The following is a 24,429-nucleotide window of genomic DNA, read 5'->3' on the forward strand; positions in this document are numbered from 1 at the left end:
TGCAGCTTAACTCTGCACTGCAAAAGGAATGCAACAGTTTGCCTTACTTTTAAGTGAAGCAAACTGTTGCGTTGTCACAGGAATGTGCATGTAATAATTTGTTTATTTAGAAAATATATGAAATGTTTGTACTTATTTCTGATCTTGAGAGTTTAACTGTAGCTGTGAGAACACAGAACACACCAGCGATCAAATTAATTTCCCTTTGATCTGCTGAGGTTGCAGACAAACGGAGACAAAGGGAGTTCAATTCAGTTTTATTTATATAGTGCCAAATCACAACAACAGTTTCCTCAAGGGGCTTTATATCGTAAGGTAAACACCTTACAATAATACAAAGAAAATAGAAAAACCCTAACAATCCTATAACCCCCTTATAAGCAAGTGTTTTGGCAACAGTTGGAAGAAAAAAATCCCTTTTAACAGGAAGAAACCTCCAACAGAACTAGTCTCATGGATGGACGGCCATCACCATGTTGTGAGGGGAGGAAAACTGGACGAAAGACAGCCAGTGTCATTGTGGATATAGAGAAAGACTAGTGCAGAACATGTATGAGAACAGTGAAACACTGGTGAGGTGTGCAGTAGGAGTGACCGGTGGGTTTCAGGTCAGTTCAGGGTGGAGACTGGATTACATTTGTTTGAAGGACAAAGTTAGAGTGGCATGGCTGAGATAGTTTTAACAGAAGAGCAGAAAAAGTCCAGAAGTGCATAAAAGGCATGGTAGATATACTGGATAAATGAGAATATAAAAGAAGAAGACTGAAAATTAATACAGAATGTTCACTGCAAGGTGCAAGCCATTCATAAACCTCAAGAATAGAAAGGCGAGACTGGACTTTGCTAAAAAGAAACAACAACAACAAATCTAAAAAAAAAAGCCAGTTCGAGAAAAACATTCTTTGGACAGATGAAACCAAGATCAACGTCTACCAGAACAGTGGCAAAAAACCTACACTCACATACAGACTCTATACTCAGACCAAGTCCTTTGCACTACTTCCTAACTGTACCTGTCAGATGCACTTGTACTCATGTCATAATTTTGTTGTACATGAACAATCACAATAAAGGGCTATTTTATTTTTTCAAGTTGAGCAGATTGAGCTGTACATTGTTTGCTAACAAAGGCAGTTAATGAGCTAACTGGATGTCAATCTTATCTCTCTCGCCTGTATACAGTATACAGTATACAATAGAGAATAATTAGTTCATTGTTTCATATCTGAGAATCCTTTTTCTGTCCCACTTCTTTCCTGAATAGTTTAGAAAAGTAAAGTTATTAAGAAGAGTAAGAAGTAAGAAAAACAACAACATGTTCAAGATTTCATGACCACATTAAGCAAAGTATCCCCAGAGAAACACGTTAACAACCAGCAGTAGCAGGGCGTTAACATCGCAGACTATTCTCCAGAGTGACTTCTCCTGGAGGAAGTTTCGTTCACTGCTTTGAATCACTGGAGCTGCCGACTCGGAGCGTGAACTAGACAAACCACAAAGCCACAGAACAACTTTCTTCCAAGTGGATTCTTGCAATCGGTCAGACTCTGAGCTGAGGTTAGAGTCCACTTGGTCAGAGGTGATCTGAAGACTTGAGAGATCCATCCGCCGTTCAAGACTATGTCTGGACCACCAGGTCAGCCTATGCAGCTACACATGAAAAGAGACGACGAATGAAAAACAATTATTACAGATTACCAATGATCAAATACATGAATGATTTCAATTTAATTATACATAGTACAATTCAATTTGGTTTGGCTTTCTCTCTTAGGACAAAACAATACAAGTAAAAAACCAAAACAACTTAAACTTATTTAAATTTAAGAGATAAAAATAAAGTTAGTAGCAAACTTAAGCAGAATCAACAGAGAAGTAAAATAGCAGCATTATACACGACTGTATAAGGTTGTGTCGAGCCAATTATGTTTTGTTTGTACTGAAATGTCTGAGTATTTCTGTGCCATCTTTACAGTGGTAGTGTAGTGGAAGCTACCACTCTAGATGGAAACAATGAACTGTTTGCCAGATGGAAGCGGTTCAAACTGAGAATATCCCAGGAGTGTACTGTCTTTGCTGATACCGTCAGCCTCCTTGACTCCATCCCAGTAATGCACTTTGCTGTCTGCACCACTCTGTGCAGCTCTTTCGTTTCACCAGCAGAACAGCTGGCATACCACACTGTTGCATGAGTCATCAGTATATACTCCCGTAGAACTTCAGCACGAGCTTCTAGCCTCCTTCAACTTTCTAGGAAAGAAGATTCTCTTGTAAACCAAGTCAGCTGTGTAGAGAAGGTGACTCCCAGCTACTTACGGTTCTCCACAATGGCCACTATTTCACCAGAGATGTAGTTTCTTGACCCTCGACCTCCTGAAGTCAATCCCCTTGATTTTGATGTGTTCAAGATTAGATCATTTTCCTTACACCACTTAGTTGGCTACTCCCCAACCTCACTATATGCTCATGCTCACTACACATGAGCACTTTTTTCTATGCTCTTTCTACACGAGTGCTTTCTATTTAACATTCACACACACTGGAGAGCAACTTAGGGTTAATATCTTGTCCAAGGATATTTGACCAGTTGCTTTGTGGATGTTGATGCCTTTTAACACAGTCCTCATCTGATGCTGTTGAAGGACAAGTGTGTATTGTCTACTTGGCTAAATGACCAGTCATTCCCCTCCTCTCCTGGTGTCAAAACAGGGAAAGAACCTGTTCAAGATATCAAGCAGTGTAGCATCGTCATCGTCTGGCAGCATTCTGATGGTCTTGTAGTCCATCAGTACCTTAAAGCTCTTCGACATACCGCTGGGATTGTCATTTTCTATGGTTTGCTTTGCTTCCCTGATGCTTCTCTGGAGTTTCTCCTGTGCTGTAGGTTCGTCTGTCCCCTGTCCTGAAGGCTGCATGCCTTTTTTTAAGTAGAGCCCTAAAATTACTGTTCAACCATGGCTTTTCAATGAGGAAATAGATTTATTGTTCTTTTTGTTGTATTGTTTTCAGTACAAAACTCTATGTACCCCTAAACTGAACAGACACAGTTTTCCACATAACTCTCACCTGCAAACAATTCCCAGTTTCTTTGATCAAAATAGTCTTGCGCTGTTTTGACTGCAGTTCTTTCAATGCGCACCCACAGTGTATACATTGGGATCAGAATGAGAGGGATATGATCTGATAGTCCGAGGTGCACAGGTGTATGCGCCTTATATACTGTCAGTGTATTTGTATAGACCTAATCAAGTATTTTTTTCAGGTCTGTATGTTTAAAGTAACCCATGATGATTCCAGTGATGAACAATAATAATAATAATAATGGATTGGATTTATATAGCGCTTTTCAAGGCACCCAAAGCGCTTTACAATGCCACTATTCATTCACTCTCACATTCACACACTGGTGGAGGCAAGCTATGGTTGTAGCCACAGCCATAGCTGGACTGGCCATCGGGCATACCGGGCATTTGCCCGGTGGGCCGCTGGCGATATTTTGTTTTTATGGGCCGATGGATTTTTTTTTTTTTTTTTTTTTTAGGAAGGGTATATATAATGAAAGGTGTTGGATTGGCCAATTGGTCATGATTGACTCTGGGCTGGACCAATTACAGCCGAGGAGGCCGGATGCACCCTCCCCCCTGTTTAGCAATCACGTGATTTTCGCGCATTGCATGCCGGGAACTCGTGGCAAAACAATCCAAGTACCGCATCAAATGCAAGCGTTTGCAGCACTGCAAAACGTTCATTCTCCGGTTCCAATACCTTCTTGTTTTTTCTTTGCCGCACAAAAAAGGAATGTACAGAACAAAAGGAGAACAATGCCGGTCCGTACAAAGACAGACTCGACGAAAAGACAAAGAAAAGATACGAGGAAAAATCAAAGGAGTGAAAGGGTCAGACCCTTACGAGCACACAGAGGGACAAAAAACGTTAGCGTGCTGCCCAACTTTCACCACGCTCAGATTTATAATCATACGGTTCTTGGAGTGAGTGCACACACTCATGAAGTTTAGTAACTTCAGGTCACTGCAACAAGCCCAGGTACAGTTTACCGACGGATGGGTACAGGACCTTGAAATGCACCGTGTAGAACGAAAGACCATCGTACGAACAAAGGTAAGTTTACCAGTCTCACAAATTGTCGTCATAAATACACATTCGTTAACCGTTTATTAATATAACCTTTGAGCTCAACGGTAATTAATTAGTAGTGGAAATAATTTCTGGCAGCATTACAGAAATGTAGCAGTGACAATAATACTGTATGCTGTAATCGCACTGGACAATTAGTGATACAAAACAACTGTTTTATCCTGTGAATAAAAGTATATGTTTTTGTCAATGTACCATAATAACAGAAGCGAAACGCAATATTGTGTCAGGACGATTTACTATTTATGCACAATAAATAAAGGAGCATAGCGCGACAATTTCTGTTCAGCGCCAGACTTGTAACCTATATCACCAATTATGTTAAGAAAAAGGACGTATTAACTACTACAAAACTCTGATCTTTGTGGGAATGCTTGGAGCAGACTAACATGTGAGCTGGAGTGTTCTGGGACGTTATATTTGGTATATCCAGACCATCCGTCGGCTCTTACTTCGGAAACATGGCTTAAAAAATTTCTCTTCAACTACGTAATCCGATAAAAAAAAAAAGATCTCTTTACCCGTCGGCTTTCCATGGCTGTCATGCGACCAGCTATTGCAGTTAATAATACAACAGCTTCTTGGCATTTTTTGGGTTTCTTTTTATCGCTAGTACCTCTTGCCACAAGTTCCCAGAATCCTTTGCGGTTTTACCCCTGAATGACGTCACATTTTCAATCTTTATCCTGGTGGGCCGGTCTCTAGTCAAAATGCCCGGGCCAATTTTTTGTCCCAGTCCAGCCCTGGCCACAGCTGCCACAGACTGACAGAAGCGAGGCTGCTATATCGCACCATCGGCCCCTCTGGCCAACACCAGTAGGGTAAAGTGTCTTGCCCAAGGACACAACGACCAGGACAGAGAGCCCAGGGATCGAACCGGCAACCTTCCGGTTACAGATGCGATTCCCAACCCCCTGAGCCACGGTCGCCCCAGCCTTAAATGTATTAAAATCTCGCAACTTCAATTTCTGTAGATTAAGAATCCTCAAGGGTTCAATAGTTCATACAGATGAAAGCAAGATTATCTGTTTTGGTGACCCCTAAAGGAAGCAGTCAAAAGAAGGTTGAAATCCACATAATCAAAATGAATTTCTTAACTGCAACTTGGTTACACTTTCCCTTTGCATTTCTTTCTTTCGTTTGTTTTGCAACAGGAATCATATGTTATATGAACCCTGGATATTGTTCAGTAGACACCTTCTGATTACCACTCCAGAGATCAGAATATAAATATAATATCATAATATAAGGAATTTTCCTTACATTTTCTTTAGGTATTGGGGCAGTGGCCAGGCTTACAGCAACAATGATGAGGCATGTGAGAGCCAACAGGATGAGAGCAAAGTACAAGTAGTGGACATCAGCTAGGACTGCAGGCCGGTGATCAGGCTGACCACAGGAAGGAGGTGAATAGGAGAACTCCAGAACCATTCGGATCAGTCCTATCACTAGTCCAGCCATCAGACCCCAGAATGCACCCTGAGACAGAGGACATACACAACGCGTTAGATGCTGAATAATTTGGAACTGGCAAAGAAAAAAAAAAAAACCCAAGTTATTAAGGTTTCTGCTTGTTTTTAAAATTGTGTTTACATATCTATTATTTTCTTTTAAATTCTCTGTCAAAGTGATTTCATACTGCTTTAGTAATGTTGAAGATTTGAGAGGCCCAGTCAACGACTGGTGGTGTTCTATTGTGTATTTTTCTATCCAGTATGTTTTCACTGTATTGGCTGTATTTTTGGGGTCATTGTCATGCTGAAAAATGAAGCTGCTGTTAATCAGATACTTTCAAAAATCTCGAACACCACTGGCTGAAATGCAGCTCCCAGCCATGGCCCGAACCTTGGTATCATCGTAACAGCATCAGGAAACTTCAACAGTGACTGCACTAAAAAAACGAAAGAGCTCTAAATGAAATTAAGAGGAGACAGGACATATCTCTATATATCAACTTGCAAGAATCTCAAGACTAGGGAATGGCACACACACACACACACACACACACACACTGGAGAGTAGTCTGAGGATGGATTTGCACATGAAAGCCATCCTACACGTCCTCTTCCAATCACAAGATTAGGATAGATAAGATTAGAAAATGAGTACATCAAATGTTTAGCAGTTTGGAGACAAAGCTAGAGTTGAGATATGTAGAGTTGGAATAGTGGATATGTTGGATAAAGGATGCTGAATATGGAGCTGCCAGGCAGGAGGAAAAGAGGAAGACTTCAGAGGACATTTGTGAATGTAGTGAAGGTGTCAGTTGGTTTAACATAAGAGGATGCAAGGGATAGAATGACACAGGGACCAATACAATTGAATTGGATTGAATCTGAAGAGGCAGACATACCTGCTCGTTGGCTCGTGGCCAAAAGATAGCCATTAGGAATAGAGCAGTAATGGGAGGTGCTAAAAAGCTGGTCACTGACTGAATATAGTCAAACAGCTGTCCACTATTGGCTGTCTGGACAACAGGAATCCACAGCAGACTAAGACACACCAAGACGAGGATGAACACCCTGAAAACACACGCATTATTGTTATTATCCATCCATTTATTGTCTACTTCTTATCCTTATCAGGGTCATGGAGGGCTGGAGCCTATCCCAGCTACTATAGGACGAGCAGCGTGGTATACCTTGGACATATTGCCAGTCTGGTGCAGGGCTAACACAGAGAGACAAACAACCATTTGACTTCCATTCACACCAAAGGGCAACTTAAAATTTTCGATTAACCTAGCCCCACCAATGACTGTAGAAAAGATGGAAGATATAGATAAGATAGTCAAGATTTCCTGTTTGCAGGAGCTGCCATGCTGCACTTTTGGAGCCAGAGTCGGCGCAGTACACTTTTTTACATAGTCTGACTCCTTCAGCTCTGCTGCTAAAACTGTGACTGACAGTTCATTAAATCAACAGAAAATACAACCACATCACTATAATTAACAAGACACATCTTAACATCTTATAGTTCTATAGAACATCTAACGTCACTCTGTAATCCCTTTTGTTAATTCGTTGCTAGTTAAGTAGCGATGCTACGCACCTGTGTTACTTTTGGAGTCTATATGTTTAAATGATTCCTTAGTTTTCTTTTTTTAATCCTATTTTAGTCCGACTCCACAGGGGCCCAGAGTTACTATTAATAGCACAATTATCTAGAAATCAAATGTTGTCCTTTGAAATTTTAACTGATGATAATATAAAAATGAAGATTTAAACCGTTTCAGATCCATTGCATACTCAGAGCACTCTACAGCGGAAACATGAAAACTTAACTTAAACTCCTTAAAGATGAGGGAAGAGATGGGAACTGGAGAGGTCTCAGGGTCACCAGCTGATACAGTTGCCAAAGGTACAACGAGCGGTTTTGCAACATCTGAGGAAATGTCATCTCTGCTGTGGTACATGGGTTTGTTGCTTCCAGTCAGGGGTCTTTAACCTCATAATCAGGTTCACATGCCTTCTTTTTGACCACCTAAGGTCCTGAGAAACGAGCCTTCTTGCCAGGTGACATTAAGGACTAGGACACCGCTGCTAGGACACTGCTGTCTTATCATACCGATGTTACATTGAGGCCTGGGCAGATGATAGGGCCTGCAACTAAAAGGGCTGTGTGCAAGTGTTATCTAAACTTTGAAACATAATCCAGAACATCAGTTTTGATTATGCCCCCAGACTGTGTCCAAAAAGTGATTCCTGTATGGCAAACACAACCATTGGCACTTCCTCATCCAAGTATTTACTTGTGTTTAAGCAGTATTTCTGTAACTTTGATCCAAGGGTTTGGTGCCACTGCTCTAGAGCTCCTTGATACTGAGAATGATAAGCATTAGCCACTATATGTTTGATTCCTGAGCTCCAAAAGGTAGTAAAAAACTTTGTTAAGGTATTAATGACCAGAGGTGCGGAAATCCTCCTGAGTGGACCAGCTTCTGGGAAACGTGTAGCAGCACACTTTAACATTAGCAGAAATTGATGTCCAGTTTTGTCTTTAGGCAATGGGCCCACACAGTCCACGATCACACATTCAAATGGTTCACTCACAGCTGGGATCAGGTGAAGAAGAGCAGAAAAAACACAGTTTTTTGGTCTTCATACATGTGGAAGTGGGCGGAGTCTTGGTGATTGCACCACTTCCCTGAATGCACTCACGTAACAAACTTACCCAAAACAAATAGCATGCTTACTAAACAAAAGATCACGACCAGATGCCATCAACGAGAACATTACCCCAACATGCAAACTTCCCTAGATCCTACCTTATCCACATTTCACCTGTCTATGTCTATGTGCAGGATTACATAAAAAAGAATAAAGTAAAACAAAAAAGCAGCATGATTGGAATACCACATTTAATACTCTCTAGGTCATTTTGAAACTCTGGTGATGCTGTTTGGTCTTACTAATGCCCCTGCTGTCTTTCAGGCACTGGTGAATGATGTTCGCAGAGATTTTCTGAATATTTTCGTCTATCTTGATAACATACTCATATTCTCCAAATTCCTTCAGGAGCATCAAGTTCACATTCGTGCAGTCCTCCAACATCTCTTGGAAAACAGGATATATGTCAAGGCTGAGAAATGTGGATTTTACTAAACATCTGTTTCATTCCTCGGATACATTCTGGCAGGAGATGAAGACTGACCCAGCAAAGGTTCAATCAGTTAAGGAGTGGCCAACACCTACCTAACATAAATATCTTCAACAGTTTCTCGGCTTTTCCAACTTCTATCACCACTTCATCTGCAACTGTAGTCAGGTAGCAGCACCTCTTACACAGCTCACATCCACTGAAGTCCCGTTCATCTGGTCCCCTGAGGCTGAAGCCGCCTTCACCAAATTGAAGTATCTGTTTACATCAGCACCAGTCCTAATTCACCTAGACACTAAACCATTCATAGTTGAGGTTGACATCTCTGAGATTGCAACTATACTTCTGCCCACCTGTAAGATTGGTTACATTACCTGGGATGTGGAGGAGGCCATTAGCCAAGCTCTTGTGTCAGAGCCAGATCCAAGCTCGAGACCAGCTAATCATCGTTACATTGGGTGACTCTGGACTGTATTCACACCACCTGGTTTTCCTGTCCTGGAGAGGTACGACCACTTCATTACTTAAAAGACATTTCTGTTGGGAGATTTTAGATAAGGATGTCCGGGATTATTCGGCCGCATGCACCATCTTTGCACGGAACAAAAATAAAACTCAACGTCCTTCAGTTCGGCTTCAACCAATCGTCCATTCCCAGTCAGCCTTGATCCCACATTGCTTTAGGTTTTGTTAGCAGCCTGCCTGTTTCCTCCAGGAAGTCGACCATTTTGACTGTTGTTGACAGGTTCTCCAAATCCGAGCACTTCATCGCCCTAAAAAGACTTCCCACAGCATCCCAGACGGCTAACATCCTGGTGGATCATGTGTTTAGCCTGTACGACATCCTGACTGAGATCGTGTCAGACAGAGGACCACAGTTCACCTCCCAGGTTTCGAAAACATTCTGTTCAGCCCTTGGAGCCAAACCCAGTCTGGCTCTGGTTAATACTACTGTAATGGTCCAGGTGAGTCGTCTGGATTTTTCCATGGTGTCCCTGTGTGTCCTCCTCTGGGCAGAGCCATGGTGAGTACATCTGCTACTTGCACCTGTTGGAGATCCAGGCTAACCTAAGGCAGTATTTAAGACCAGCCCCGACATCTGGTCTTCGCCAGTTCGTAGACTAACCACATGTTAGTGGCAGGACGCCTTTATCTCTAGTGCTTAGTTCTTTGTAAACTTACCTTGTTCTCTTGTGCCCTTATAGCCTCTTGGATCACCTCTTCCATTGACTGCAGAACGCATACCCCCCTGGACGTTGGTCACCTTCTCTAGGACTCCACTCACAGCCTCTCTCACACAGACTCACTATTCACCACCTGCCTGCTCTCTTACATTCATAGCTCTGCATCTCTGGGTCATTCAGGTTGGACTCACTCCACTCCACTTTATCGGACACTCACCCAGCCAACACTACCTCCCCCACTGCCACTGCCACTCCACTAGTCAAGTAAGCCATAGACTCCATCTGTTTCACCATCCCCCACGTCTAGATTCCACACCAAACATTCATTCCCTGTGCCTTAGTTTTACACTCTGTCGCTCAATAAAATTTGTGAGAACATCTTACTTTTGCTTCCTGTATTTGAATCTGTTTGTAGGTCCACATACCAATTCTGACATCTGGGCTCTTCAACCTCATGTTACTAATTTGCTCAATTGAAAACTGTATTTAGGGTAAGTATAGCTTTGGTATTAATGTTGTAGAACATCTGAGTTTTGTATTGGTTTTCCAAAGCATATAAGGTATTCTTGTCAATCTTACCTTCCAACTATCATAAGTTCCAACTCAGAAGCTTTAGGCCTGGCTTTGTGGTAGAGGTCCAGTGTAAACAGAGTAGAGCTGCTATTAAAAATGGAAGTCAGGGATGACATAAGAGCAGCTAACATCACTGCCAACATCAGACCACGAAGTCCTGTGAAGAAGAAAAAAATGATGGCACATCCTTTTATAAAATCTGCTTATTGTCAGTTGTTGCCATGGAAGAAGAACATAGATTTTTATAAACTCTCTTAATGCATGTGTTTATCTCTGAGAACATCAAGGCATCAAGATATGTTCTGGATTATCTCAGTAAAGAGCCATCAGCCATATTGTTCTGTAAACCTTGACTGCAAATCTGTAAAAGACTGTCTATTACTGACAGGGTGAGGAAACTGTCTTCCTGTTGTGCCATCTTCTTGGGATGTGGCCTGTAGCTGACATCGCCCGTTACATGAAACTTGGCCTTCAATTTAGAGATGGTTCTGGGGGCTCATTCCAAATAATGAAGAGCATGCAGGTGACTGCTGATGTGATTTGGTGCTATTTAAAAAGAATTGAAATAAATCGAATTGAACTTGGTTCTATGGAAGACCAGCTCCAGGTTGGTACGGTCCCTATTGAGATTAGTCAAATGTGGCATGCTTGGAGGAGGCACTAACTGAGTGCTGTAGCAGGGTCCCTGCTTACAGTTGCTTTTAATTAGGCACCAGTCGCACACCTGATTGTCAGCATCTTGGGTACCAGAAGCTCAAAAGAAGAGTGAATAGCAGAATAAGCTGTTTAGTATTGACAGAGAAGATTGGGTTTGATTCTACTGCTCAATCCATAAATACATTCTCCCTACAATTGTGGCACCATTTAAGGGGAAATAAACACAATTTCAACAGTTTAAGATTTCTTGCCAAGAGGCATTGTTAAAACACAGATATAACTGAGCAAACAAAAATGTTCTTACTTCTTGTGCCATACATGGATAGATAGGTGTGTGTGTGTGTGCGTGTGTGTGTGTTACTATACTTGTGGGGACCAACAGTCACTTGTGAGGAAAGTGCCTGTCCTCACGGTTTTGAAATTTTAAAATATGTTCTTAGTGTCAGGGTTACTATTAGGTTATGGTAAGGTTTAGGCTAAGGGTTAGGGTTAAGCATTCCTTTTTGATAGTTAGAGTTAGGGTAAGCAGGTAGGGAAAGCATTATGTCAGTTTGATTTTTAGATGTCTTCACTAAGATATCAAAATGAGTGTGTGTGTATGTGTGTGTCTTACCCACAGGCATTAGCTCTATTACTAGTTTAGGGTAAGCAATGTTAGAGCAACCAACTGAAGCACCACACACACTTTGACAGATATCTGGATCCACACAACCAACCTCATCTACAAATAAAGAAGAAAACAAAGGTGGGGCTGAAACAAATAACAATTTAGTTTATATTAAATGAGACAAAACACCACAGATGTGTTACCTACAATTACCCACTCCATTAACATGAATTGAAAGTGTCAACAAACGTAAAAATGTGATAATTTTTCCAACGTAAAGTTAAGTGGAGACCTGCTTAGAATGGTGTCATAGTGTAGGTTTTTTGAAAAAGGAGTTGCAAACAATCTCTTTAAACCAATAATAACAATAATAAGAGATGCATCATCTGTTATAATATATATAATAATATCAAGGTAATCAAAATGGTATTATATAAATATGCATATAAAACAATATTAAAAAACATGTCATATAACATTCCCACTTTGAGAGGTATACTACTGACTTGGGAATAGTGCTTGACTTATCATTCCTGGCATCACAACGAAGAACATAGGGAGCAGTTTGAGATAGCCACCCAACACGCTGCCTGCTTTAGCATGAGACAAAGATTTGGCTGACAGAGACCTTTGGACTATAACCTGAAGAAAAAACACACACCAGCATAAACATATAATCATTTTTATCCATCATTGCATTACACATTTTGTACTTTTGTAATGTTCAACTTTACATTTGCAAACCTTCTATATTATTTATACACAATAAGTAACACAAATATAAGTAATAGTAATAAATACTGTATTAAAATATGCAAGTGTGTGTGCACACAGATTCTAGTTTTAATGATAATAGTAGAGAACTAAACACTCAAAAATGTGATTACACTTCTACAGTCAGTGCGTGCAAACCTCACAAATGCATCAGGTCTCATAAAGCTGGTAACATTAGCAAGCTGTTGAAAAGTTTAGTGAAAGTCTATCACATTCAGAAGGGGAAATGTGATTTTCAGCTGCCTAGCTTGTGGGTTATCTGTCATTGCCCAGTTATATAAGGCTAGTAGAGAACACAGACATGATTATATGAATCAGTTCTCATTTTTATTAATGTTGGTTAATGATTAAGAGTAACTATTGGCAAGCTGGCCTTTACAGGTGTATGCATCCCTGTATCTTAACTGTAGTTCAGATAATGTACTTTTGTATATTCTTGTTGTGTTTTGTTTTTCGTTATAGCATTTTCTGAAATGTTGCTGTGGTTTCTGGTTTGTGAAGTGTCAACACTGTCTCAAAAATGACATTACAATACAGTTAAACACTGTTAATTGTATTGACCAATAATTCTTGTCATAGTCTTTGTAGATGATCTTTTTTCCCTGACATAAACAAAATGATAACTGAACAAAAACTAATGGACAATGACACTTGACACAATTGAGATGAAGATGTACTGGAGAGATTCTCATCTCTCCGATCAGAAGTAATTACGTTTTTTAGAAAAGCAGGATAGGTTTGGAAGTGATGCAATGAGAAGTAAAACAGCGTTATGCAGTAAGAATATTTCATCGCCAAATTACTGTGAGAATGATCAATAGAGGTGATAGTCTCAAAAAACGGATAACAAATAACTTTTTGAGTCTAAAAAATATGTTTGAATTCAAATAAGTAATGCAATTCACCGAAATTTTTAATGTTAAAAAAGGGAGGGGGTGTTTCATATTTAGTGTTGTAACACAGGGACAAAATGACTGTGATCCTCTCTCTCTCATTGTCTACATCAGCTCGTCAAAGTACTCCTTCTTCCTCAAAAAACTCTGTTCACTTGTTTCCATCTCTATCCTTAATTAATGAAACCGTTTACATGTCTGCTCCAGCTCAGTCTCTTTGGCTACCCAACGGATACAAGTCCTTTCCTTCTTCCTTAGTATCACATACAACTCCTTATAAGCATTTCTCTGTGCGGTATGCCGAATTTCCCAGTACTCATGTCTACTTTCTTCATCTGCCTATCCAACTTTTTCTTTGGTAACTTCTTCCTTTGAATACTTTGCTTTACTTCCTCATTCCACCACCAAGTCTCCTTGTACTCTTTCCTCTGCCTACACCCCACTCAGTAAATAAACCCCTCAAAAGTTGTTAAAACATAACCAGATGATGCTCGCCTCCAGCTAGTTTTTCCTAACCCAAAACTTTGGAAGACGAGTGAAGTACAGGCAAAGATTTCCTCACAAACCAGCCTGAATCTATACTCAGAGCAAGTCTTTTCTTTGCACCACTTTTGAGCACTTTGCAATTATTTTGTTCTCTAATGTGTGCCTTTCTCTTATTTCTTTTTATAGATTTCTCTTCTTTTGTATATATATATCCCTCTTGATGATATATATTTACTATTTGCTATTTATTCCTCCTGTCTACTATTTATATTCTATTGTGGTGCAGTTGGTGTGGAGCACCCACAATTTTCTTGTACATGTACAATGACAATAAAGGGCTATTCTATTCTATAGTCCCTGAATTTATAGTTTCTACTCTCACTTCCACATCTGTGACTTTTCTTTACTCATGCTGCCTCTTCCACTTCACCTCTTTCTTTTGGCCAACAGTAGCACAGTTTCCACTGGCACCCTGTTGGCGGACATTGTTAACCTGGGCCACAACCAATCCAGCATAGAAATTTCATTATAGATGATCTGCGTGTTTTATTTGGCCATGTTTTTATGCCTAATGCCCTTCTTGATCCAACTGTTCCCATTTATCTGAGCTTGGGACTGGCATTAAGAGTACACTGACTTGTTAGAAATTAAAACTGTTAAAACTGAGGTTGCCCTAAATATCTTAGCAGCATATCTCTAACTAGAGATATGCTGCTCTAGAGACTCTGGATGGCATTACCATGGCTATAGCAGGTAATACTCATTTTTGACCAAGTATGCAAATGCTGCCTTTTGTCATTTACATTCAAACCTGAGAAGGAAGAATGTTATAAAGAGTTCAAGGTGTGTTTTGAGGAATTAAAATCAGTTGCATTATTTATTTGTATTGGGACATATTTTTTAGACTCACAAAGACGAATGTTATCAGTTTTTGAGACCGCCACCTCCAGGATCATTCCCACAGCAGTGTGCCGCTACAATAACATTACTACACCATGCTGAATTTTAGTTTAGATCAAATCACCTGATCTGTGCACCAGACCCATGTAGCCAGTACGGTGAGCCCAAATAGTAGACCTGGCCAGGGTAAATCCCCTGTTACAGGGTCTCTGAACATGTGGAAAGCATCACTACGGGGTAAGTGGCAGGTGGTGTTGGGAACAGTCACATTGGGAATACTTGACATGTAACGATCCATAAGGCCCTCATACCAGCCCACCTTGGAGAATGCTGGAAAATGTACAATGACTTTTACAATTTTATAACTTCACTTATTAACTAATAAATATTATGACATGTAGATGTGGAAGCCTTCAGTGAGGATAATTGGATGCAAAGAAACAGTTTTCTATTTTTTGATTGATACTTAACTTGAAACATTTCGGCCAATAACACCTTTTAATCCAAACTTTCAGTACTATGTAAGTCATGTAATTAAGAACCCATGATTGTGTTTGTGTATCTGTATAAGTCTGTGTACCATACCTATGAACATTAAGGCAAAAGCTCCTCCAACCATGATCAAAGTCTGGAGAGCATCAGTGTAGATCACAGCTGCCAAACCACCTACATAAATACAGATTTTTATATTATTGTCAGATTGTCTGTGTTAGGGTAATAGTGTTATTTAGACCGTTTTCAACATAAATAATTGAACAAATTCTTATTTCAAAAACAGTTGAACTAGGTGAGTGTGGCGGGGTGTGGTTTGTGGCGTGGCTGTGGGGGAGGCTGACACACCTGAGCTCGATCAGCTCATCACCCTATGTCAAATGTGCCAGGACCTGAGGTTGATGTTGCTGTTGTTGTTGTCGTGTGGCTGTAGCTGAAATGCTGCAGCCAATTGTTGGGAGAGCAGCAACCAGGAATAAAGAAGTGTGTAAAGAGCAAAATATGTGGTCGGGTCCATCATTCCTGTCACAGTGAGTTACTAAATACAAACTGCACTCTGAGCACTGAACAAACATGGTAACATTTTCATTTTCCTTAAAATCATAATTACAGACACTTTGAAAAACATTAGATGACAATGTTTTATCGTCACCCCTTGTTGACTTTAAGTTAGCATTTAATACAATTGTTCTCCAGCAGCTGGTGAGGAAACTCAGCTCCCTGGGTATCAGCACCCCCATGTGTAACTGGCTGCTGGACTTCCTGAATGTTAGTAACAGAGGGAAACAGCCTCCATCACACCCACCCACACATGCAGTGTCTTGGGGTACAGGTGTGTCACCAAGGTGCAGGGGAGGGATTCCTCCTCTGTCACCTTCTGGCCTCCTGTGCCTCATTTTTATTCCACAACATAGACATCCACATTACTCACACTCTCATAACACATACATATAGGGCCTTGGGGGTGGGTGTGCTATACGGCGTCCAGAGGATGGTCTGTGTATTCAACCTCACCTCTGGTGCCCACCTCTCAATTTAAATGCATGTAGACACTGAGGGTTCTCGGGCCGTGGCGTCACCTGCTGCTCTCTGGCAGCCCCTCCCATGTTTTAAATGCACTTTAGAACAACACGCAGCAACACTACACATGAGAGAGAGGGAGAGGTATGGGGTCTTCACACTCCCGTTCTCTCCGCCATCGGGGCAGGGGGCTGGGGGCTGGGAGGAGGAGTTGGCCATCTGTTTGGGTTCTGGGATGCTGGGCCTCCCTGCTGCTGCAGGACTGTCCCCACCCCAGGGAAAAGGATAACTTCTCCTGGGTCTTGGGGCGGATTGCCCCTCTGGGGGCAATGGTGCCAGGACCTGGGGTATAGAGTATGTTTGGCGAGTGTCAGTGTGTGTACAGTGTCCATTTTTGTTTGTCTCCACGCCTGCGGGATCGTCACTGCAGCCCCCTGTGGCTTCTGCACCGTGGCTGCTGGGTGACCCCACGTCTGCTTTTCCCATGCGCCGGGGTCAGCAAACTACTGGACTGGTTAGGCACAGCTCATTTTTTCACAACACTGAATGTGACCATGGGCTACTGGCATATTGTCTTGTCTGCAGAGTCCAGGAAAAAATAGGCACTTTGCAGCGCCTCATGAACCGAGTACTGCAACCGCACACTTTGTATACTGACGCCTATCTGGAACACATCATCATCCATAGTAACACCTGGGCGGAGCATATTCAGTGGTTGCGGTCCTGGATTTCCTGAGGCAGGTGAAGCACATGGCCAACACAAAGAAGTGTGCGGCTGGACGGAGGGAGGTACAGTATCTGGGGAACCACTTGGGACGTGAGAAACCCCTGCTCTTAACTTCTCCCTCCGTTTTGTGCTGCGGAGCAGAGGCCTGAGGGCCATTTTGCCCTAGCAGGAAGGGGGGTTGACTGCCCTGTGGTTTACATCAGGTGGGTATAATATTGTGGAAAAGAAGTGTCTGACGATCCCATGGACAGTCGACTCTCTTCATTACTAACTCCAGAAAGCCCTTTGCTTAGACACTTGGATTAATGTCTCCAGTGTTGTGTTTGGTACTCATCAGCATCATTCCTGCTATAGTATATTATAGTCTTGTGATATTTTGTTGATTAAAAATTGATTAAACCAAAAAGAATTATGATTAAAAAGTTTGACATTTTGGTCAAGAGACTAACTAAATCAAAATTTGCTGGGATACTGGGATACTGCATGTGGGATAAAAAAAAATTGGTTCTCGTCCAGAAAAACCCATCAGATAAAAAACTGATGTAATTTATTTTAAATGATGGCAAACAGTTATGCTGTTGAAAGCTTGCACTGACATAACTTTTAACATTAATACTAAAAACAGTCAAAACGTGTTTGTGTTTTACCTGCCACAGTGTAGACAGCAGTCACCAGCAACAGTATGACTGTAGACAGATACAGATTCCACCCAAATGACACCTGGATAAACAATGCCCCGGAAAAAATGTCTGTCTGGGAAACACACACACACGCACACACAGGTAATGTGGCTACTGTATCATATTAAGATCATTTATGTATTTGAAAAAAAAAACCCTCTTACTGATATTTTGGTGAAAATGTAGAGAATAAGTGACAGAACAGACATGTATATGCGTATCCTCTGGCCTCCAAAGCGTTTGGCCAGGTATTCAGGCATTGTTACCACTTCAGCAGAGATGTAAACGGGGATAAATATCCAACCCAGAGCTACCAGAACCCACGATGCCTACAGAAACACACAGAAACACAAAATGTTGCACTGAGCCATTGTCCGTATTGTCAAAAGTAAATATAACAGTTGTTCATGTTTTTCACTTTTGGACATTGCAAAGTTTTAAATAGCATAAATGAAGAAGTACCAAACAAGCGTCTACTGGGAGTTTTCGCCCTATTTACATAGCATATCTAAATCTTTAGTCTTGCAGTGATCCAGCTCGGACAGTCGCATATTTAGATAATTGAATACAACCTGTTCATAGTCAACTAGTGTTAACTGATTTAACAGATTTTGGTGTAAAAAGAAACCCCAAAACATATAATGTTACAACCAACACAATGAAGATGTAGAAATACTCAGAGCAACTCTTAAAAGTTGCATTGAAACCGAAAGCAATAGTTAAATGAATAATTTCTGTGGTGCATGTACACATAGTTTTTCATTGTTGTTCTGTCTTATATCAAGGCTGGACTACTATAATTCCCTGTAATCATGTTGTCCTAAATGTTTTCTGAAAACCCTTCAGTTGATCCAAAATACTTAACTGAGAATGCTTCCAGGGACAAGAAGGAAAAAAAATCATATTTCTCCCATATTAGCTTCATTGCCACCCGATTGAATCACAAACTGATTATGAAATGATTGTCCTTACAAAGAAACTACTGAATGATCATGTTGTTATTTTAAATCCTGCATGCAGTGCCCAACAGGGTGTCTGAGTGTGTGTGCGCATCTCTTACGTTCCATTCAAATCCCCCAACAGCGATTCCTCCAGCTGCTCCTGTCCCTGCTAGACCAATAAATAAACCACTGCCAACATTACTGGACATCAGAGAGGCTCCAATCTGTAGTGGAACAGAGATAATAGACAATAACAACAAAAGCTTTTAGAATACTTACTTAAAATACTTACAACTACATAATAAAATTTTTAAATGACAGCCTGTGACTGCACTTTAGTCATATTTAGTTTATACAGAAAATCAACACAATTCCTACCATAACTTGAAATATCAAATGTTATAATTTAGTATTTCTCATTCTTATTTTAGTTTTAACAAAGTTTTGTCTTCAGTCAGTCTCCAGGGTGGATGTCAAGAGATTTATTCTAAAAGACACTTCTTCAGCTGAGAGTCAGAGAGTGGAGACACACATGCTGCAGTTTTTACTTGCAAGGGTGGTCACAGAGCGCTCACATCAGAGTGGGGGCCCTGTGAAGTGCGCTCTGTTACCGCTCTGGTCTTTATTTATATACAAAAGTAGGTGCATTCGTTTATCACATTGGAATGTGGATGTGTATATGTGTGTGTGCCAGGAGAGGCTTCTCTACCTGGCACGAAGTGAAACTGCTCATTAAGCTCTTATCTAGCACTAATAGGTACTGCTCCTTCCCTGCATGATAACGGGTAACTAAAAACAGTCTGAGTTATAAAGAGGTCCTCATGCAGTATTCTATCATATGCAAACTTATTTTATTAAAAGTCTATACTGACTACTAAGAACAATTTTCTATTGACAGTGGGTTTTACAGATGAGGATTGGGGCCACTGGAAAAAAAAAGTCGGGATGTCTTTTTTTTTTTTCAGAATTCTGAGAAAAAAGTCAGAAATCTGACATCCCTTTTTTTCAGTGGCCCCAATCCTCTTCCATAGGATTTCCAGTTTTCTAGTTATATATTTAAATTCATGTTGTAAATTTTCATTTTGTATATTTGTTTATTTTTTGGTTTTGTTTAGATTCCAAGTCTTTACCGTGTTGCAGTGGATTCAGGGGCAGTGTCATTGAGACTGGCAGCGCTTTTCTCGGGCCAAGAGGAGAGGAGAGCTAAGCTGGAGACATGATGACTGCAAACAAACCAGGCCCTACAGCTTTTAAACCAGAATGAATTTGTATTACTTTTATATATCTTATCATTTACTCAAATCTTCTAATGTTATGATTCTTTTTCTTAACTTTTATCATGTCTCCCTATGTTTTTATTTCTTTTGCTTATCTTAATTGTGCAGCACCTTGGTCAACAGTTGTTGTTTTAAATGTGCTATACAAATAAATTTGACTTTGACTTAAGTCTGTTGTTTATTGTAAATAGAAAGTCCCTTGCATTAGAACATTGGCTGTGTGTGTGTCGTACAGGGTCCTCATAGCACAGGCGTGTGACAATCGATTTGAAATCAAGAGCTTTATATGATGCACAACAGTCAATCGTTTGTTACTCACAGGCCACCAAGTCACTGAACGACCAGCCAAGAAGTACCCCCCAACAGTGCTACGATTGACACGCATTGATGACTATAGCAAGGACAAAAGAAAAGATTAGAATAATACAGTTTTAAAACAACACCAAAGATTGATCTGGTGCAAAATATAGTAAATACATTTACAATCATGATGCACATTTCTACATCAGAAAACTCAATTAGCTGGGTCAAAAAAAATCTGTTTATTTTTTGCAAGGATGAACTCTCTTTAGAACATCCAAGAATCATTTTCTAGTAAATGGAGAAATGCACTCATAATGACTATAGTTAATTAAACACGTAGAAAAAAACATGTAAAAATAATTTTATTTTTCTATATAAACATGTTTAGCAGGGACTTGTACAGAACTTTCTTGTATTTTTTACACATAAAGGAACAAACAAATCAAGCTTAAATTAGCTTTGGTATAAACTGTTTAGTGATTCAAATGTAAATATGAAATTAGTTTAGTCTCTTCTTACCCAGATTCCAACCACCATGACAATTATAAAGTAGACAACAACAATAGCAATGTCAGCAGCACCCATAGTGAGAGCTGTGCTGGGAGCCGCAGTGGTGGGCAGGGGGCTGCCATCTGAATATAAAATAGACAACAGAACCCCTGTGTGGTGAGTAAAGTAAAAGCAAGTAAAGCAAAATTTTATTTATATAGCACCTATAAAGATAAAAATAAAAGAGTGCTTCACAGAAGCTAAAACATAAAAAGAAAAATTTACCAAAATTAAGTTTAAAAAGACGAGTTTTTAGCTGTTTTTTAAAGAGTCCACAGAGATCAAGCTGGTAGGGAGAGAGTTCCAGAGTCTGGGGGCCACAGTTACAAAAGCTCTGTCACCTTTCATTTTCAGCCTCGTGTGATGGTCAACCAGCAAGCCCTGATCACGTGACCTCAGGGGCCTGCTGGGGATGTATGGATGTAAAAGATCACTGATGTATGCCAGTGCTTGTCCATGCAGAGCCCTGAATTACAGAGTCATAATCTTAAATTCTGAATTTAATGGGGAGCCAGTGCAGCTGGGGTGTGACGTGGGAGTACTTGGAGGAATTGGTCAGAAGCCTCGCAGCAGCATTCTGAGGGCTTACTTAGTGAACAAAGAATTACAATAGTCCAAACGAGATAAAACAAATGCATGAATGACAATTTCAAGTTCCGAGTGTGACACAATGGGACTCAGCTTGGTAATGTTTCTTAAATGATAAAAACAGGAGCTGAGTCAAAAGTAACACCAAGATTCCTAATAGAAGATTTGGCAAATGTTGCAAGAGGACCTCATTTTTCCATAACCTTGGGCACAAATTTATCGGGAGCACAAACAAGGACTTCAGTTTGCTCCTCATTAAGTTGAAGAAAGTTATCAGCCATTCAACCGCTAAAGGAGTCTATGCACCTATGCAAAATCTGTAGCTTGGAAACATCTTGGGGCTTAAAGGAGATACCAACCTGGGTAGCATTTCCTTCTTTTAGATAGACAGATCATAACCACTTTAACCAGAATGGATTAGATAAAGTTACATTAATGAAATATAATTTCAGTACATTTGTTTCTTTTGGTTAAATTACGTTATTTACCTGTATGGGCTTTAATTTATTTTTCAGGCCCCTTAATTATGTCACCTTCTCACATCGGAGGAATTTTAGGCCAATGTTCTTTACAGTGTTGTGCTTCAGTTCATTGAGGTTTGTGGGCATTCATTTATGCACAGCTTTCTTAAGATCTTATCATAGCATTTCGAGTTGGGGTCTGGACTTTACCTGGGCCATTGCAATACCTTAATTCTTTCCTTTTGTCAATCTGTGGTGTGGTCTGGGGTGTGGTGTCAAGGGAGGCCTGCCGAGGATGCTCACTTTGCTCTCTAGGGAGGTCCATGTGGTAGCTCTCAGCTTCCCCACGATCATTCCCAGCTGGTGTTGGACTCCACCAGGGCTGCCCTTTGTCACTGATTTGATTCATAATTTTTATGGACAGACTTTCTTGACGGAGCCAGGTGGTGGAAGGCTTACAGTCTGGTTGGCTTAGAATTGCATCTCTGCTTTTTGCAGATGATGTGGTTCTGTTAGCTGCATCAAGTGGTGGCCTTCAGCTTACAACGGAGTGGTTTGCAGCCAAGTGTGAAGCATTGCAATGACACTTAGTGCCTCCAAATCTGAAGCCATGGTCCTCAGCCAGAAAAGACGGGAACTTGAGTATCTTGCAGTCTTGCTCAAAAGTGAGGGGAAAGCAAGAGATTGACAGATGGATTGGGGTGGCGTCTGCAGTGGTGTGGACGCTGTGCCTGTCATGTTGAAGAGAGAGCTGAGCACAAAAGCAAAGCTGTCGTCTGGTGCCTGTGTGTGTGTGTTTTTCCTCTACTCTGACTTCCTCTGATCAAAAGTAAAAGTAAATTTTTAATTGGTAATTGCAAACTGGCCATGTTGTGCTTGTAGATAAAGTCCTATGAGTACACAGAATAAAGTATTTCAGTATTAAATTATGCTATACAAAGGCCTTTTTGTCAGTTTGCAAATCCTTAAAAAACCCAGTCTGACAGCTTTCACTCCTACACAAGTAGATACTCTGTGGTGCTTGAAAGCTTGTGAGCCCTAATAAAAGAATAAATACATAAATAAACAGACGTAAAATACCTGCATTTAAAAAATGAATTAATATGCTTTTTTGAGGGAAACGATATAGTGCAGTCCATTAAGTGGATGAACTGTATGAATCTATGCTTTGACTGTAACCAGTGTGTAAAAATGTTGGTAGATATTATTGAAGAAGTCTCAGTACTTTAGACAGTGTAAATGGTAAAAGTAATCGTTTTGAATCTATTCCACTTTTCTCCAGCTTTCTTTGGTTTCATTGTCCTTATAATAACCCTCGGTCAAAGGTCTTTAAAGAAAAGATTAAACTATTGTGGTGACAGACTGTAGAGGTTGAAAGTAGCTAAATTAACTGTATAAAAAACTCCTGAACTTTAAGTGTCATAAGCTGCTTCTCTGATTTTTGTTGACCATTTCATGCTCTGCAAAGCTGCATACAAAACTATTTTTGTTTCCAATTAAATAAAGCGTTCTGTATATAGAAGAACAAATTTAATTAAAACAAAAAAGCTTTTACCTGTTGTAAAACTGGTAGACATGTTGATTCCACTCTCCCAGACAATGATCACACAACGTTTATTTTAGTTTTTCATATGTATGAATCCTCCGACTGAAAGTTTTGTTTCTCCTTCCTCTGAACCTGACAAAGGTATGTGCATCTGTGCACTCAGTTGGTCAATGATTAATAAGTTCGTTAATGAGACTGTCAAACTCCACTGGTTAGCTATTATATCTTGACAACAGACATACGTATCTGAAGGAAACGGTTTCCAAGGCCTAATCCGTGGATCGACTTCCTTCGAGGCGTGGACGTCTATCAGCAGAGAATGTACCTTCACCTATCAGCAGAGAATGTCCCTTAGTCTGTAACACAGTCAAATATATTCTCAAGCAATATTCAAGCATGCCATTCAGCGTGTTAGTACGAGCTCGGGAGCAGCTTGGGAGAACAAGAAAACAGAGACTGCTTCAGATTGTCTTCCCAAATTGACTCAACTTTATTCACAAGTACAACAGTTTATATAGAGGGTAAAATTCATGAGACAGCAGATTATCAGTTTAAACCAGTACAGACCAAGATAAGGGAGCGTCTTCCTGCCCTTGGGTGAAGAAGCATCCTTTGTGTAGTTTATTAGTTCAGCTACAATTGTGATTATCTCAGCGACATATTTTCAAGGCACAAAACGAAGAGTTCTTTCATTAGTGAAATCTGAAACAAACCATTTGGCCTTCAACAGGCGTCTAAAAGATTAAGAAACTAATGTAGCTGAGGGAGTGATCTCTGTGGTATTTCAACCTTGTACCAGCCTGTGATTCTCACACATCAATTCTTGGGTCAAAGAGAAAAATAACTAAAACAAAAGGGGCCTTATTGAATGACAGAGTTTTCCTGTATAATGTCACTATAAAACAATATCCAGTAAATGCTACCATGGTACTAAAATACCTAACAGTTCCCCTCTTTTATTATTTTTAAAAATAATAACTCAAATAGAAAGGAAAAATCACAAATGTAATAACATAA

General features: G+C 40.3%; 1 protein-coding gene across 2 annotated transcripts; it reads right to left on the minus strand.

The window, feature by feature from the left end:
• Window positions 1-241: 241 nt before the first annotated feature.
• Window positions 242-23,575, minus strand: LOC113009218 (sodium/glucose cotransporter 4). 2 transcript variants are annotated; one of them, XM_026147406.2, is made up of 14 exons: window positions 23,422-23,575; window positions 20,788-20,900; window positions 20,285-20,356; window positions 18,808-18,912; window positions 17,912-18,076; window positions 17,715-17,820; window positions 15,414-15,494; window positions 14,953-15,158; window positions 12,282-12,417; window positions 11,782-11,889; window positions 10,518-10,668; window positions 6,509-6,677; window positions 5,419-5,634; window positions 242-1,650 (listed from the first exon to the last, which is right to left on the minus strand). In XM_026147406.2, exons 1-14 carry the CDS (start codon window positions 23,441-23,443, stop codon window positions 1,339-1,341), a joined length of 1,962 nt encoding a protein of 653 aa, XP_026003191.2. In that variant the 5' UTR covers window positions 23,444-23,575; the 3' UTR covers window positions 242-1,338. The 2 variants fall into 2 exon arrangements, with proteins under 2 accessions (XP_026003191.2, XP_080147581.1); XM_080291455.1 differs by lacking the exons at window positions 20,285-20,356; window positions 20,788-20,900; window positions 23,422-23,575 and adding an exon at window positions 19,067-19,275.
• Window positions 23,576-24,429: the final 854 nt, after the last annotated feature.

The sequence above is a fragment of the Astatotilapia calliptera genome, chromosome 17 (assembly GCF_964374335.1).
Source record: "Astatotilapia calliptera chromosome 17, fAstCal68.1, whole genome shotgun sequence".
Taxonomy (NCBI): Eukaryota; Metazoa; Chordata; class Actinopteri; order Cichliformes; family Cichlidae; genus Astatotilapia; species Astatotilapia calliptera.